General features: G+C 42.9%; 1 protein-coding gene across 1 annotated transcript in view; it reads left to right on the top strand.

Moving 5' to 3' along the window:
- The window catches only part of LOC138946920 (limb region 1 protein homolog), a 28,784-nt gene extending 10,917 nt beyond the window's left edge, over positions 1-17,867 (top strand). The window contains exons 6-15 of the mRNA XM_070318319.1: positions 353-479; positions 3,718-3,786; positions 5,643-5,707; positions 6,205-6,289; positions 6,970-7,056; positions 9,631-9,707; positions 11,072-11,149; positions 13,125-13,198; positions 16,740-16,897; positions 17,617-17,867. Of these exons, the coding sequence (XP_070174420.1) occupies positions 353-479; positions 3,718-3,786; positions 5,643-5,707; positions 6,205-6,289; positions 6,970-7,056; positions 9,631-9,707; positions 11,072-11,149; positions 13,125-13,198; positions 16,740-16,897; positions 17,617-17,867 (1,071 nt within the window). The remainder of the gene's footprint in view (positions 1-352; positions 480-3,717; positions 3,787-5,642; positions 5,708-6,204; positions 6,290-6,969; positions 7,057-9,630; positions 9,708-11,071; positions 11,150-13,124; positions 13,199-16,739; positions 16,898-17,616) is intronic.
- Positions 17,868-18,303: the final 436 nt, after the last annotated feature.

Genomic DNA, 18,303 nt, shown 5'->3' with positions numbered 1-18,303 from the left:
GCTTTTTTTTCATCAAATATCTCTTTGATTTGACGGGTTAAGTCAATTGGTTTCAGTTCTTAGACAGTTCGATATTTTTGGGGTTTTTTTTGCTTCTTGTTTGTTGAGTGCAGGAGGAAAGTCGTCGTCATACTGCGAATATACCTCTCATGCGAACAGCAAATAACACCCCCCAAAAGTGACATTGTTATCACAATTGTCATGCACACTGTTGTTGCTTCACTGTGCAGGGTCTGATGTCGCGTGTGTAAGAAACCTTCATGGTGCTAGCTCTGCTGGCAGTGGTTGTGCTGGGGGGTCGTTACATACTTACCTCCATTGTCATGCACACTGTTGTTGCTTCACTGTGCAGGGTCTGATGTCGCGTGTGTATGAAACCTTCATGGTGCTAGCTCTGCTGGCGGTGGTTGTGCTGGGCATCGCCTGGGTCGTGTCGTCGCTCATCAACGAAGATCATCACAGCAAACAGCAACTTTTTGGTATGTGCATACTCATTGTCGCAGGTGTATGTGCACTCATTATGAATATCCTACTGAACAACATTTTGGTATGTTTGTACTCACCATCATATGTGCATGTGCACTCACTATGAAGAATCATAGTGCACAGCAACATTTCTGTACTCTTCTGCTTATCATCAAAGGTGCATGTGCACCCACTATGAAGGTGGACACTGCAAAATACATTATGATCATGATCATAGGTGCATGTGCACCCACTATGAAGACATAATCACAGCAACGTATTTGTATTCATGTTTGGTACACATGCACTCACTATGAAGACGATCATGGTGAACAGCAATTTTTGGGTACACCATGCCAGTCATCTTAAATGCATGTGCACTCACTATCATTGGTGCATGAACACCCACTAAGAATATTTCCATTATTAATGGAGAGGGTAGCTGTCTGTGAATGGTTTTTGCACAGATTTTGCTGTTTTTGTCGTGAGTAATATTCTACTGTTTGGTTAAAACATGTAGTTTGAAGTTTATGGTTCTTAGTGAGTTGGATTTTGTCTTTTTTTTAAATTAGAGACTCTTGAAGAGACTTGGGAGATTAGTTTCTTTCAGGCTAGTGCTTGTGTGTCTTTTTGTCTGTGTGTGATTTTAGCTAACTATGATTTTTATTTACCTTGAAGTTTTGACAGTCCTTTTTTTTATCAAGTCTTGAAGAGCACCGAAAATGCTCCCCTCCCCCCTCCCCCTCCAAGCTGCCACCCATGTCTTCCCCTTTGCTCAGCCTTCACCTTTCCCTTTCTCTCTCCATCGTATTTTCTCATTTTCTTTCATCCTCATCCCGTCATCTCTCTTTAACAGATTTTGTTGTCTTGTCATTTCAGCCTTTCGTGCATTAATTGGTAATCACAGCTTTTCTTCCCATAGACATTGAGTTGCCCATGCTTTACCTGTCACCCACCAACCATCCTGTTTTCACTCGGCTTTTCCAACATTTCTCATACCCCCCCACCCCCCACCCCCAACACACAGCCAACATGTCCTGCACTTCTGTCTGCTGTCAGAGTTTGGAATAATAGACAATGTTCGGAAAAAAACTCTGACGGGCGGGGTGGTAAGACGTTGGCCTCTTTATCGGAAGGTCGTCAGTTCAAATCCCGGCTGCAGCCGCCTGGTGGGTTAAGGGTGGAGATTTTTCCGATCTCCCAGGTCAACTTATGTTCAGACCTGCTAGTGCCTTGTCCCCCTTCGTGTGTACACGCAAGCACAAGACCAAGTGCGCACGGAAAAGATCCTGTAATCCATGTCAGAGTTCGGTGGGTTATAGAAACACAAAAATACCCAGCATGCCTCCCGAAATCGACGTATGCTGCCTGAATGGCGGGGTAAAAACGGTCATACATGTAAAAACCCACTCATGCAAAAAAATAAGTGAACGTGGGAGTTTCAGCCCATGAACGAAGAAGAAGAAGAAGGAAATAACTCTGTCAAGTTTTTATGAGTTATGGAAGAGTTACTTTCCTTTGTTTTCCCTTGCTTTTCCATGGAAACATTGAGTCAAGCTACATGTCAGCAACCGTCCTGCCCATTGCAGTTTTTGAGCCTTTGTGCTTTGAATAAACCCTTGTTGCTTCCAGTGTCTGAAGTTAAGTTTTTAAAATGCAGTATTTTAATGTAAGTCAATGTCCTGGTATAGTAGGATTTTTGTTTTACATAAAAAAAATGCCTCTCTCTGTTCCTGTCACTTTTTATGTACCGTATTTTCGGGTCATAAGGCACGACTTTTTTCCTCGAGTTTGACCCCTGCGTCTTGTATAAGAAGCGAAGCGCCTAATCCGTGTATGAAATACAAAAAAATCAAAGAGACCGCCTGAGTACCAGTCAAACAACTTGTGGTAATGCATGTTTCAGCTACTAGGTACTACCCTGGCCAAGTTTCTACTCAAGACATTAAAGAGACCGCCCCATAGGTTAAACTCGGTCACTGACCCCGGTGCAGGAAGTGTTTCCTCTCTCAGATATGACAGGGGAACCACCTCTCATAGCAAAAACTGGGTCATTGACCCCTGGAAAGAAGGTCAGTGTCTATAAACAAGGCAACCCAGCTATCACAATGGACCTGCCTTTGATCTCGCTGCACACACAGAGCACACATATTTCCACTCTGTATTCTTCCTTTGATGTGTGGCTTATTTTCATTCTTCGACCGTTTGTTACCCGTATACTTTTTCAATTTTGGTGTGCCCAATCAGCCCCCTGCGCCCAATGGGTGACTGGATTACAATTTTTTTTAAAAAGAAGGGGGTGCGCCTTATGCGCTGTAGCGCCTTGTAACCCTGAAAATACTTATTTTTGTTTACATTAGTTTGAGCTCATGTTAAAATAAAAGTGCCAGTGGCAATTAATGGGACCGGCACGGTTGGCCTAGTGGTAAGGCGTCCGCCCCGTGATCGGGAGGTCGTGGGTTCGAACCCCGGCCGGGTCATACCTAAGACTTTAAAATTGGCAATCTAGTGGCTGCTCCGCCTGGCGTCTGGCATTATGGGGTTAGTGCTAGGACTGGTTGGTCCGGTGTCAGAATAATGTGACTGGGTAAGACATGAAGCCTGTGCTGCGACTTCTGTCTTGTGTGTGGCGCACGTTAAATGTCAAAGCAGCACCGTCCTGATATGGCCCTTCGTGGTCGGCTGGGCGTTAAGCAAACAAACAAACAAAAAAGTGGCAATTAATACCTGAACATTATTGTTGTTATCATTATCAAAGCAAGTGTTCTCAGAAGCTTTTTGACAGAAATCAGTATACATGCAGGCATCTTCCTGTGAAATGATTAAAAAAATCAAGCTGCGAGGAGAGGTGAAATCGATGTTTAATGCTTCTCATGCCCATGCATGTATATAGATAATCATGCACACACAAAAACATTTACATTTAATTAAACTTTGAGTACGTTTCAGTTTAGTTTAAATGTTCATGCAGTTAATGTATTAAGCATTTCAGATGAGATCAGTTGTTGTGTTATCATATATCAGTAAGAATGATCATGTTTTCAACTGATAAGAGTTCAAGGTAGATTTTTTAACTGCAGTGCACTATTAGAAAGTACAATTCTGTCATTTTACAGACATTTTATTCCATGATATAATTCATACAAGAATGCATGTGACTGCAGTTTAAAAGGATAACTTTGATGAACACAACAGAATGAGGGTGGCTGAGAAATGTGTATTAACTACAAAATGATTTTGGTATATTTTCAGATGTGTGGCACATATACCTGCCGTACCTCTACTCCTTCATTTCCTTCATCGGTGTGTTAGTGTTACTCTGTAAGTATTCACCGGTTATTACACAGCTGCCTTTTCTGGTTTAAGCCATCATGTAAACCACCAAAGTTTTGTCCAGGCTTTTACATGGCGGTGAAATAGCTCAGTCGGTAGCGGCGCTGGCTTCAAAACCAGTTGTCGCTATCGGCGAGGGTTCGAACCCCACGTTCGGCGAGGGATTTATTTCCCAGAGTCAACTTTGTGTAGACTCTCCTCGGTGTCCGAACATCCCTGTGTGCCGGCATGCGCATGATAAAGAACCCAAGTTCACAGCTAAAGTGTCAGGGCATGAAAAACATGATTACACGCATGCAGCGAAAAAACAAAAGAATAGGTAGCGCTGTATACTGTATGGCAGCTCGCTTTCCCCAGGGAGAAAGCAGCCCGAATTTCCATGAGGATAACCTCACAGGACTATATGAATCTTATCCTTATCCCTTATCCCTAAAGAGCATCCTCCCACTTACCAGTCTGGCTGATTTCTGTGCAAAGTTGTACAATGTTGCTATTAATTAGGTTTGTCATTCTTCTTCTTCTTCTTCTGCGTTCGTGGGCTGAAACTCCCACGTACACTCGTGTTTTTTGCACGAGTGGAATTTTACGTGTATGACCGTTTTTTACCCTGCCATTTAGTCAGCCATACGCCGTTTTCGGAGGAAGCATGCTGGGTATTTTCGTGTTTTTATAACACACCGAACTCTGACATGGATTACAGGATCTTTTTCGTGCGCACTTGGTCTTGTGCTTGCGTGTACACACGGGGGTGTTCGGACACCGAGGAGAGTCTGCACACAAAGTTGACTCTGAGAAATAAATCTCTCGCCGAACGTGGGGACGAACTCACGCTGACAGCGGCCAACTGGATACAAATCCAGCGCGCTACCGACTGAGCTACATCCCCGCCCTGGGTTTGTCATTGACTCCTGTGTCAATTTGTGAAATGAATTCAGCCAAGAATTCTCATTCTGCAAAAAAAAACCACCAAACAATCAATCAATATGAGGCTTATATCGCGCGTATTCCGTGGGTACAGTTCTAAGCGCAGGGATTTATTTTTTTATTTTTATTTTTATTTTATGCAATTTATATCGCGCACATATTCAAGGCGCAGGGATTTATTCATGCCGTGTGAGATGGAATTTTTTTTTACACAATACATCACGCATTCACATCGGCCAGCAGATCGCAGCCATTTCGGCGCATATATCCTACTTTTCACGGCCTATTATTCCAAGTCACACAGGTATTTTGGTGGACATTTTTATCTATGCCTATACAATTTTGCCAGGAAAGACCCTTTTGTCAATCGTGGGATCTTTAACGTGCACACCCCAATGTAGTGTACAACGAAGGGACCTCGGTTTTTCGTCTCATCCGAAAGACTAGCACTTGAACCCATCACCTAGGTTAGGAAAGGGGGGAGAAAATTGCTAACGCCCTGACCCAGGGTCGAACTCGCAACCTCTCGCTTCCGAGCGCAAGTACAGTGCGTTACCACTCGGCCACCCAGTCCTACAACAATGAAACAGCTAGGCTGCTGGGCCGCTAAGCTTGGTTAAATGGGATACATACATGTATTGTACTTGTACTGTACAGTGATGCCTGCAATGTGGGGCCCCTCTAATGAGAGGACACCTCTCTCAGAAGGACACGTTCTCTTGTCCCTTTCTCTATTTTCTGGACTAAAATATACCTGTCATGACAGGCCACCTGCAATGTAGGGACACTGTTACCTGGTCCCAAAGGTGTCCTTTCATCACAGGTACCACTGTAGTAAGATTACAAAATGTGTGCCTCATCGTCTTCCTTCATCATCACATGGTGTTTCAGTTTTGTACAGTGCATAATGTTTGTTTCAGCATGTACACCTCTGGGTGTGTCCAGAATGTTCACTGTCATGGGAGAGCTCATCGTCAAACCAAAGGTCAGTGGCTGCTTTTGTTCTTGTGTATGGGTGGGTGGGTGTTTTTTGTGTGTGTGTGCGTTTGAGTGCATATGTGTGTGCGTGCGTGCGTGTGTGAGTGCATAAGTGTGTCAGTGTTTTGTCGTTCGTTTCTTACATGCTTAGGGACCTCTTGTTCATATTGAATCATGGTTCCAAAAGTACAGACCAATGTTATGTCACGGCTGTTATTGAATACTGTAATTAGACTTTAACTTCAGATATAATTGCAATCAAAGGTATACACCAAACCACTCTAAAGATTAAATAAAAATTCCACATGTGTCTGGTTATTTGAACTGTTTAGAAGTGGAAATTGTGTACTATTCTTGTTACATTTCAAAACAACTTATTCTGAGGAGCAAATATTGAAAATGAACAGTTGAGTTATCTTCATTTGCCTGTGATTTGCACTTTACTGTAAATTTTAAGCATTTGTTAATACCTGCGTAAAGATTTTCCAGCATTTTTATTTGCAGTTTCTTCGAGACATTGAAGAAGAGTTGAATACCGTCCGTTTGGAAGAAGAGCATTTAAGACGAAAAATCCATTGTAAACATTTTGGTAAGTGCTGTTGTGTGTTCATGCACATGAGTAATGGTGTGTGTGTGTGCGTTTGTGCGTCAGTGCGTTTATACATTTGAGTGCTTTAATCAACAGGTGCAATAGCCTAGTGGTTAAGGCATCTGGCTACCATGGGGATGGTTCAGGGTCAAATCCTGACTAGATAATTATGGTTGTTGGAGGGTGGACATTTTCCTGATCTCCCAGGTCAACTTATGTGTAGACCTGCCAATGCATTATCTCCCTTCGTGTGTACACATGCTCAAGAGTACATGTGCAGACCTGCTAATGCATTATCTCCCTTTGTGTGTACACTCATGCTCAAGAGTACAGGTGCACACAGAACAGATCATGTAGTCCATGTCAGAGTTCATTGGGTTATAGAAACTTGAAAATACCTATTATGTATCCCTTTAAAACTGAGTATGACTGCTTAAATGGTTTGGGAAAGATGGTCATACCCTAAAAAAAAAAAAAAAAACTTGTACAAAATACAAATGTACTGAATGCCGAAGAAGAAGAAAACTACAAAAACAAAAAACAATGTTCATACACGTAACAACAAAAATAACCACTTGTACAAGATAAGACGGTATGTGGAAGTTACAGCACATGGAAGTTACAGCACATGGATGCAACAGAAGAAGAAGGCTTGTAATGTTTGTTTGTTCCACTTTTAGCTCCAAGTCAAATAGCCAACGGGCACACCAACATGGACGTGTTAGTGTTCCAGTTGGAAGAGATGCAGGCCAACAGACAGCAGTTAGGTGAGTACACAGTACGTTGCATTCACATAAGTAGTCTTCAGCTACAGTACTAGGTACGTGTGAGAGCCGTAGTAGCACAGCGGTTAGAGCTCTTGCGTCGCACGCTGGAGGTCATGGGTTTGATCCACATCCGAGGCGAACACAAATACCCGATGTGTCAAGTGCTCTCCAGTCTCACCAACTAGAAATGGGCACCTGACCCTATTGAGGTCCGGGGAAGGCAAAGGCAGCGAGGCAGAGAAATGGGTACCTGACCCTATTGAGGTCCGGGGAAGGCAAAGGCAGCGAGGCAGAGGAGTGGGCACCGCCTTCATCACGCTGACCTGAGAGTAGGTGACATCTCTAGCATCTCGCTCGACAACGACCAAAATGGTTATGGGACTACCTTGACCTTTACCTTACTGGGTGTGAGTCCTGTTAACTCTTTCCGCCCTATCTAGCAGCTTTTAACACCTGTGCCCGACAAACTGTCGGGCGGTGACACACATCTTCTCTGACCTTGTTTCTGATCTAAAAATAAAAGACAGGTCACGAGCAAGGGAGGTAAATCTGTTCCCACTTCCTTCTTCTTTGTTTGGAGCAATTTGGCGAACAAAAATCGTCCGATTGAGTGTTTTTTGAGCATTTTTCCTGCGAAATATGAGCAACCAACGCCGCTACTCGTTGAGGCAGGTTCTTGACGAGATTTTCCTCGACGATGACAGTGATTATGATGCCGAATGCAGACCTGTTTACCAGTACGATTTGGGCGTATTTTGTACGCCAAATTATTATCGGTACGCAAATACGCGACACACGCACAAAATACGCATAAGAAAAAGTCTAGAATACGTTTTCCGGTGTTGGTGTGCTGATTACGGGATGGTACAACTGATACCGGTTTCGGTCGAAGGGAGATAACCATGACAGCGAGTCTTCAGCTGTGGAAACCTTGTTCAGTTATTGGCATGTGCGATCGTCTGGACAATCGTGGCAAAATGAAGCGGTAAAATGTGTCAGTTTCGGATGACTGTACCAAGTCTAAACAGCAGAAGCAGCAGATTTTCTTGGAGAAATATAAGAAAGAGCCAGGAATTGTTGAGTCTACTATGGGAAAAAATCATGCACACTGCAAGTATTGTAAATCAGATTTCTCCGTTGCCCATGCTGGGAAATATGACATCGAACGACACTGCATTTCCAAAACTCACCTGGACATGGTTGCTGCAAAGAAATCCGCTGAAAGCTGCCAAGGAATGAGCGGTTTTGCTGCTAGCATTGGTCACCTCCCTTGGCCCAAGGGAGAAAAGCATCTTACCTCCCTGGCGCGAGCGCTAGAGGACACGGGTGAAAAATCGCTTCTTTGCGATGTGTAAATCGGTACTTTTCTATTTAATTTCTGCAGCTTAGGTAACTGCGCCATGTGTAAAAGATGGGTAGCATATGATTCGGACATACCTCGACACCACAAATTTAAAAAACAATGAAGACTATGCGCAGTTACCTAAGCTGCAGAATAAAATAGGAAAGTACCGATTTACACATCGCAAAGAAGCGATTTTTCACCCGTGTCCTCTAGCGCTCGCGTCAGGGGAGGTAAGCAGGGCTAGCAGCAAAAGCGCTCATTATGAAGTTCATTCCCGCAAAGCAAATCCTGCCAGAAGAAAAGGCTGTAGTCCGTACTGAAGCAATGTTTTCTGAGATGATTGTAAAAATGAACTTGCCACTGTCAACCGCAGATGATGTTATTTCACGAACTTCATCTTTTCATTATCAATCTGTTTGGAAGACACTGGTTATAATGCTATAAACTGACAGGTAAATAAAATTGTTTTATCCCTGTTGTATTGGAAGGAGTTAAATTCTGAACGTGTTCACAAGACATGCTATTCTTTCACAAACACGTTTTGCACCCACGCGTACATTTTCCCTAGCCCATATGGCTTTGCTTGCAAAGTACACCAACTTTTTGAAAAATACACTCAACTTTTTGGGAAAGTACTCTTGCCTTGGGTTTAGGGTAAACAGGTCTGCGAATGCGACGTTTCTTCGTCTCAATCGAGTGAAACAAGTGTTGATTTGAGTGGACAAGACCTGTGCGTGGGCTTCGATGCAAATGTGAGACAGAAACATCCTGTGACTTGTTGGAACAACTGTGACAGAGTGGTGTGTTTACATACTTGTTGGTGTTGTGTTTGTGACTTGGAAGAAGGATTTCTTTGAACTTTACACAGTTTAGAAGGTACTGACTGCTACTCAACAGGTAAGAACATGCACTTATCATACAACACACAAAATTGTATGTGTCTACTACTATTAGTTGCAGAGTTAGAAGCGCTTTTGTGAAGTACCCATCAGATTTGCACTACAGTGCCAAAACCCTCCAGGCTGGAGAGGCTGCTGAGCCTGCACTGCAGTCAGATAGGGTTAAGATGGTTTGCTGTTGGATTTAGTAAAAACAAATACAGAATGGGGGGGGGGGGGGGGGGTGTTCAGTAAATATTTTTGGAAATGTAGTGGATGATATGAGGTCTTGATTTGTGTGAACATGTTAAATTTGTGTTTTAAGGATGTTTAAATGAATGTGTGTTTCAGAAAAAAGACAGCAGGTGTCGTCGTGGAGGAAAAACCTGGTGTATCCTTTAGTCATGCTGCTCCTTCTCGCCTTAACAGTAAGTGGCCCAGTTTGTCCTATCTCATTACATTTAGTCAAGTTTTGACTAAATGTTTTAACGTAGAGGGGGGAATCGAGACGAGGGTCGTGGTGTATGTGCGTGTGTGTGTGTCTGTCTGTCTGTGTGTGTGTGTAGAGCGATTCAGACTAAACTACTGGACCGATCTTTATGAAATTTGACATGAGAGTTCCTGGGTATGATATCCCCGAACGTTTTTTTCATTTTTTGATAAATGTCTTTGATGACGTCATATCCGGCTTTTCGTGAAAGTTGAGGCGGCACTGTCACGCCCTCATTTTTCAACCAAACTGGTTGAAATTTTGGTCGAGTAATGTTCGACGAAGCCCGGACTTCGGTATTGCATTTCAGCGTGGTGGCTTAAAAATTAATTAATGACTTTGGTCATTAAAAATCTGAAAATTGTAAAAAAAAAAAATTTTTATAAAACGATCCAAATTTACGTTTATCTTATTCTCCATCATTTGCTGATTCCAAAAACATATAAATATGTTATATTCGGATTAAAAACAAGCTCTGAAAATTAAATATATAAAAATTATTATCAAAATTAAATTTTCCAAATCAATTTAAAAACACTTTCATCTTATTCCTTGTCGGTTCCTGATTCCAAAAACATATAGATATGATATGTTTGGATTAAAAACACGCTCAGAAAGTTAAAACGAAGAGAGATACAGAAAAGCGTGCTATCCTTCCCAGCGCAACTACTACCCCGCTCTTCTTGTCAATTTCACTGCCTATGCCGTGAGCGGTGGACTACGAGTATACGGTCTTGCTGCGTTGCATTGCGTTCAGTTTCATTCTGTGAGTTCGACAGCTACTTGACTAAATGTTGTATTTTCGCCTTACGCGACTTGTTTTTTTGTTTTTTGTCTGCTTCCCCACCCAAGAGAAGGGGGGGGGGGGGGGACTTCTTTATTACAGAATGATAATAGTGTTAGGTCCATATGGTCCTTTCTTGCAGCTAGTCCTTGCTACAATACACACATTAAACGAAGAGTAAAAAGAAAGAGAGAAAACTTTTCCTGAAGTCCCAAAGGCTGGAGTAAAAAATTGGAATGGAAAGTTAGAAACATGATTTTAGCAGAAATAAGGGATTGCAGGCAATTTTTGTTTTGATGATATGCTCACTGAGTAAAGCAGACAAATTGACTGGAGGTTTTATTTGTTGTCTTTGACATGGTCAACTTCAAAACTGAAGGAAGAAAAAATTAGAGAATTAAATTCTCATTCAGTTTGCTGTGGTGTTGAAATTGTGCAACAATCATGTGGTTTTTTTTCTCATAAACCCAGTTCATTTGTATGACAGAAGGTTTATACTGGCATTTGTTTTGTTTCAGGTATTTTGTATCCTGAACGTTGCTCAAAATACCATTTTAGTTTTGATTGGGATGAAAGCTCTGCCCACAGTGGCCAAGGTAAGTTTGCGTATGGGTTTGTTTGCACAGGCATGTATTAGGCTCCAAGCCTACCGTGCACCCCCCTCAGGATCCAGCTTCAGTAGGCTGGAGATATTCATTGGGGTCTACTGAACACGTTTTATCAAGTTCGCCATGAATAAACTCATTCCCGTTACTACTTATGCCCCTTTGTTTAAGGGTACCCCCTCGAACGCTAAATTTATCTGTGAAATCACAACAATGCACAGCTGCAATGAATGAACAGAGAACCACTTTTTTTAAATCAAAACAGTTAACTTGATCATAAATCTTGTGAAAAATACCAGTTACAGTGTTCAATGTTTGATAGGTTGGCTGTAGTGATGCTTGATTGGCTCAAACCATCATTTTCACAGTGTGCAAAGCTTGTCAACTTTGATGAGTAAAAGGTTTCAACCAATTTGGGTTTTCTGTTTCATTTTGTAGAAATAACAATGCCTTTGGATAAGTCCAAGCCACATTTGGAATTCCTGAGAGGATTTGTTGCGGCACCAGATGAGATATTTCTCCCCTACCCCCTAAATGTGAAATGTTACGAAAACGTCAAAAAACATTTTTTTATCAAATATTCATTATAACTCTCAGAGCACATTTTCAATTCAAGAACAGCATTTATGTAGTTTGAAATGTTGGTAGATGTACATACACCCTCTGGTCCCTCCTAATCCAAATCTCCTGGAATAAATTTGGACATAATTATGTGAGCCTGCATGGGATAACCCGGCTAAAGACGCAGCGAGCTATTTTCGGCTACAATGGAAATAGGTCAGAAGGGATAAAATGATCAATCTTCAGATTTACTGCTAAATCGCTTTATTGATCATCCCCCTTCATCATCCCAAAAGGATTTCACCAGTGTATTTCAAAACAGCACTGTGAAAAACTATTACAGTTAGATCAATTCAGTTTTTTGGTAAAACATTTGTCAAAGTCTGAAGTTTCATATCATTTCAAAAAGTCAAAATGTTCACATTTAGCCAGGTTTTCCCATGCAGGCTCACATATCTTGACTGAAAGTAAAAATGTTGTGCATGTCTGTTTATTGTCTAAAAACAGAAGTGTTCTCATCACAAATGAATGAAACTGCTCCTTGTAATGGAACTAGCATCAGCTTACAAGAAGATTACATGTACAGTGATGTACATTTTTCTAGCAGCCTTTAGGACAATTGTCCTGAAGACTGAAAATCAATAGGACACAGTGTCCTGAGATTGCAATTTCAATAGGACAAAAACACGACTCGTAAAACCGCATTTAAAAAGATGTTTCAGTTTAAATTCTTCCACCTTCCGCGACTGTCATGACTAGATACTCAAAGGATTGAATCACATTTCAAAGTTATTTGAACAGTTGTCGGTTTTTTTTCACTGCCCATCTGTCGACAATGTTTTTCAGGTAGGCATCTGACCGTTCTGCGGGTCCCTCAAGTTTTGCTTTCAGGATCATGTCCTGGGTTTTGACACACAATCGGTTTCTTCGAGCCGTACACACCAAGTTCTGTGCACTGAATCCTCTCTCAACGATTTATTGCTGAGCCAATGAATGCACTCGAGGCACCATATGGGTTCGGTTTTCTTTTTTTCTTCTTGATCCAACTTGAGGATAAATTAATTCAAAGAATCAGATCCCATATGGTGCCTCGTTCACTCAACAAACTGGTCACACGCAGTGCATACTTTCGCTTGGCAAAACCGAAACCAGCTTTCCTCACGCAGTGTTTACTTTCGCTTGGCAAAACCGAAACAAGCTTTCCTCTTGAAAATTGAACAGTCCGCATGTCCGCTTCATTGTCAAAAACGATCGGACCCTTGACCACTTCTTCTGTAGGTTAATCGGACCTGTGTCCTGCTGGGGTTAAAGCTATAGGTCCTGGGGAAATTGGATCGGTCAGAGACCGGAGACCGACTAAAATGTACATCACTGCATGTACGTGTATCACGTTTTTCTGTTTCAGGACACCGTTCTTGGCCTGTCATCATTGTCCACATTTGGTCCCATCGGGGCAGCATTGGAAATCGTCCTCATTCTGTATCCTTTTGTGCATGTCTGAAATTGCATGGTAGGATGGTTATTTACCAAGGGCCCGAAGCACAAGAATTTCCTTTGGAGGCAAAGCCAGTCAAACAGGAGATTTTACAGCTAATTTCTTAGCCCTACAAAAACTGCTATGGGTTCGTCAAGGTTCCCAAGAGCCTATGAGGAGACAGCAGCAGCCAGACCCAATCACAAAGAGAACTTTACAATTGACAGGTGTCTAACCGGCCACTGGCGTACAAGAAACGTCAAGCTACTATAAACTAAAGACAACTCTGCAGAGTCTGCTGTGAAGGGTGATGCAGTACTCTCCCTGTCCTATTCAGCACTGTTTGCTCTAGTATTATGCTGTAAGTAGAGCCTAGAACATTACAGAGACTGTCAAACCTGCCCTTGTGACCACTTTTCAAAAGCAACCGCTTGCACATGACGATCACTCTGAAAGATCCTGGACGAGTTTTTCTTGTGTAAAATTCACCTTTCCATGGTTCTTGTATAGAATATAGTCAATGTTTGTAAAGATTTTAGTCAAGCAGTATGTAAGAAATGTTAAGTCCTTTGTACTGGAAACTTGCATTCTCCCAGTAAGGTCATATAGTGTACTACGTTGCAAGCCCCTGGAGCAAATTTTTGATTAGTGCTTTTAATTTTGTGAACAAGAAACAAGGATAAGGATAAGATTTTATATAGTCCATGAGGGTAACCTCACAGAAATTCAGGCTGCTTTCTCCCTGGGGAAAGCGAGCTGCCATACAGTATACGGCGCTACCCATTTTTTAAATTTTTTCCTGCATGCGTGTATTCATGTTTCCAAGCCCTGAGACTTAATGCCGTGTGAGATGGAATTTTTTTACACTTTATTTCAAGTCACACGGGTATTTGGTGGACATTTTTATCTATGCCTATACAATTTTGCCAGGAAAGACCCTTTTTTCAATCGTGGGATCTTTAACGTGCACACCCCAATGTAGTGTACACGAAGGGACCTCGGTTTTTCGTCTCATCCGAAAGATTAGCACTTGAACCCACCACCTAGGTTAGGAAAGGGGGGAGAAAATTGCGGCCTGACCCAGGCCTGAACACGCAACCTCTCGCTTCCGAGCGCAAGTGCGTTACCACTCGGCCACCCAGACCACACAATTGACAAGTGGCTCTATCCCATCACCCCCCTTCCCTCTGTCGCGATATAACCTTGAACGGTTGAAAACGACGTTAAACACCAAATAAATAAATAAATAAACGTTTCCATGGCGACCACCTGTCTAGAATGACCAGCTGTGGTCTCGGCATTCCAAATCTAGGCCATTTTTGTAAAACTTGACGTTAAAAAGGACAGTTTAACCCATGTGGGAGGGACAGTTTAACCCATGTGGGAGGGACAGTTTAACCCATGTGGGAGGGACAGTTTAACCCATGTCTGAGGGACAGTTTAACCCATGTGGGAGGGACAGTTTAACCCATGTGGGAGGGACAGTTTAACCCATGTCTGAGGGACAGTTTAACCCATGTGGGAGGGACAGTTTAACCCATGTTGGAGGGACAGTTTAACCCATGTGGGAGGGACAGTTTAACCCATGTGGGAGGGACAGTTTAACCCATGTGGGAGGGACAGTTTAACCCATGTGGGAGGGACAGTTTAACCCATATGGGAGGGACAGTTTAACCCATGTTGGAGGGACAGTTTAACCCATGTTGGAGGGACAGTTTAACCCATGTGGGAGGGACAGGTTAACCCATGTGGGAGGGACAGTTTAACCCATGTGGGAGGGACAGTTTAACCCATGTGGGAGGGACAGTTTAACCCATGTGGGAGGGACAGTTTAACCCATGTGGGAGGGACAGTTTAACCCATGTGGGAGGGACAGTTTAACCCATGTGGGAGGGACAGTTTAACCCATGTTGGAGGGACAGTTTAACCCATGTTGGAGGGACAGTTTAACCCATGTGGGAGGGACAGTTTAACCCATGTGGGAGGGACAGTTTAACCCATGTGGGAGGGACAGTTTAACCCATGTGGGAGGGACAGTTTAACCCATGTGGGAGGGACAGTTTAACCCATGTGGGAGGGACAGTTTAACCCATGTGGGAGGGACAGTTTAACCCATGTGGGAGAGACAGAATACTGTGTTTCTGTACATGCACACTGTATCTTTTACCAGAGGGAGTTACATACATATTTACAAGGCCAAAATGCTTCAGCTTAGAGGGGGCATGCTGGCGGGTTCCACTGTTCTGTATAAGTGGAAAGATGCTATTTTCCGATAATAAAAAAAAAGCTTGGGCAGGACTGGTCTTGTTACAGTATGGTTTACCCGGGAACACCAGTTTAAATCAGCGCAAAGGACTTTAAGTTTGTTCTGCCCATTCAAATCATTTGGCTGGTGCTTGGTTGTACAGTAAAACCTGCGAGCAAAGGACACCCTTGGGGAACCTTGCCACTGTCCTTTGTACAAAGGTGTCCTTTCTTTTGAATATGAATGCGCAGACATTTTTTGGGAAGAAAAAACACAGCCAAATAGTTTTATTCTAAACTGTGCATTACATGTAGTCATACAGAAAGTGACAAAGAAAACAAGTTCAACATGCAACATGTATGTACAAAACCAGAATCAGTCTGGCTTGGTTCAGACGCACATCTTCAGAATGCTACTCAAGTTCATGACAGCTGTCAGCATTTCAGGGTGAACGGAGAACGAGCGAGAGAGAGAACGAGCGAGAGAGAGAGAGAGAGAGAGAGAGAGAGAGAGAGAGAGAGAGAGAGAGAGAGAGAGTGAACGACTGAGCGAGAGAGAGAGAGAGAGAACGGAGAACGAGCGAGAACGAGCAAGAGAGAGAGAGAGAACGACTAAGCGAGAGAGAGAGAGAGAGAACGACTGAGCGAGAGAGAGAGAGGACGAGCGAGAGAGAGAACGAGCGAGAGAGAGAAAGAGGTGCAATCGGTTTCTTATCTGAAGCAATGGGCCATTCACGGGAATATTCTTTGATCGAGCTCTCGAAAACCACTCGAAGAGTTCGCCGTTCAATTTCTTTATCACATCGACTCTTTCTTCTTAAGTCAGAAATTTCCGTTTTGACATGATGAGACCGCGATCGACGAAGGATGAGACGAAGATGCACCACAGTACAGAAAGTAGAAACCCTAACTTGTTTTTGTTTGTGAGTTCAGTTTAATTCACGGCATCGACCAATGAGCGTGCACCATACAAAAAATCAATCTTTCAAGTGCTGTCGTTGGCTTACAAAATAAGCTTCTCGCGCGTTCACATCGCCAGCGAGAATTTGCAGAACCAAGATGGCGGACCGTTGTTGACAGGTAACGAACCAAATCGGGACCAAAAAAGAGTGTCCGCGTCCGCGCCTTTGAGGTGTCCGCTCTTTTAAGGTGTTTTTGAGTGTAAAATACATCCGTCCTCACTTGAAGTGTCCGTTATGCAAAGGTGTCCGCCGAATTAAGGGTCCGCTGGATGCAGGTTTTACTGTACATGTACATTATTTTGTTATATGTCTATATATTTGTTCCTTCACTCTGCAACAGATATCTTATCTGTACAGCGGTTGTGGGCTTTTTTGGGTTGCCATATTTGTGTCGGTTGCAACCCAGACGGGGGGACACGTCAATGGTGAAAATTATCATGAACTGCAGTGTTCTGCTGGTGCTTAGTTCTGCCCTCCCTATCGTCTCAAAAATGTTGGGTAAGTGTCTAGAAGTCTTGTGAATGGCTGAAAAATTATGGGTGAATGTCTAGAAATGTTAAATGAGTGTCTCAAAATGTTGGGTAAGTGTCTAGAAGTCTTGTGAATGGCTGAAAAATTATGGGTGAATGTCTAGAAATGTTAAATGAGTGTCTCAAAATGTTGGGTAAGTGTCTAGAAGTCTTGTGAATGGCTGAAAAATTATGGGTGAATGTCTAGAAATGTTAAATGAGTGTCTCAAAATGGTGGGTGGGTATCTCAGAATGGTGGATTGGTTTCTAAAAATGGTGGGTGTTGTTTCAGAATGGTGGGTGAGTGTCTGCAAATGTTGGATGAGTGTCTTCAGAATGGTGGGTGGGTGTCTCAAAAATGGTTAGTGGGTTACTGTCTCAAAATGGTGGGTCGAAATGTTTGATGGGTGTCTGAAAAATGGTGGGTGAGTGTCTCAAAATTTGTTGGTAAGTGTCTTAAAATTGAGTGTTTCAAAATAGTGGGCAAGTATCTCAAAATGACGGGAGAGTTTTTCCAAAAATGTTGCGTTAGTGTCTTAAATATTTTGGGTGTGTGTCTCAAATGTTAAGGCAATGTCTCAAAATATTGGATGAGTTTCTCAGAATATCTAATGAATCAAGTTCTTAATCAGGGGAAGTTTTAGATCTGGAGGCCTTAAAACAGGTTTTCACTGCATGACTTTAATTCATAAATAACATTCCTTACAGGTATCACCAACTTTGACCTGATCGGCAATTTCGGCAGCATGGATTGGCTGGGCAACTTTTACCTCATCTTCACCATCAATGTCGTGTTCGCTGCCGCCACGTCCGTGTCGCTTGTCACAAAGTTCACCGCCGCCGTGCGTCAGGAAATTTACCTGCGTCTCAAAGCAGCCATCGTGTCCGGCGACAAAAAATCACCCTCCAGTCCCTCCGCTGGGATGAATGGTTCACTGAAGGAGGAGAAGGAAGACTGAGATTTGAGGGGGGGGGGGGGGGGTGTTGTGTTTGTGTGTGTGGGGGGGGGGGGGGGGATGTGTGTGTGTGCTGGCCGTATGACAGACAAACATTGTAGTGAATGAAGAGAGGTGTGTGTCTGCGTGCGTGCGTGTGTGTGTGTGTGTGTGTGTGTGTGTGTGTGTGTTGGTTCCGACATTGTGACGAATGGTGCAGAGAAGGAAGACTGAGATTTATGTGTTGGGGTGAAGGGATAAAAGGAAGGTGAAGGTTCAGCTTGTTGCTTTTGGTATGTGTAGATCTTTGAGAACATAGAGGAATGTGTGTGTGTGTGTGCAGAATTGCGACGTTTATGTATATTGAAAGTAAGTCTTTCATTTTCTCCAAAGGAAAGTTTGTTTACATGCTCACGCTTTTATGTGTATTCATGTGCATGTGTGTGTTCGCATGTGTGTG

The sequence above is a fragment of the Littorina saxatilis genome, linkage group LG14 (assembly GCF_037325665.1).
Source record: "Littorina saxatilis isolate snail1 linkage group LG14, US_GU_Lsax_2.0, whole genome shotgun sequence".
Classification (NCBI taxonomy): Eukaryota; Metazoa; Mollusca; class Gastropoda; order Littorinimorpha; family Littorinidae; genus Littorina; species Littorina saxatilis.
Note: the sequence above shows the minus strand (reverse complement) of the source record. Positions and strands in the feature narration are given on the sequence as shown.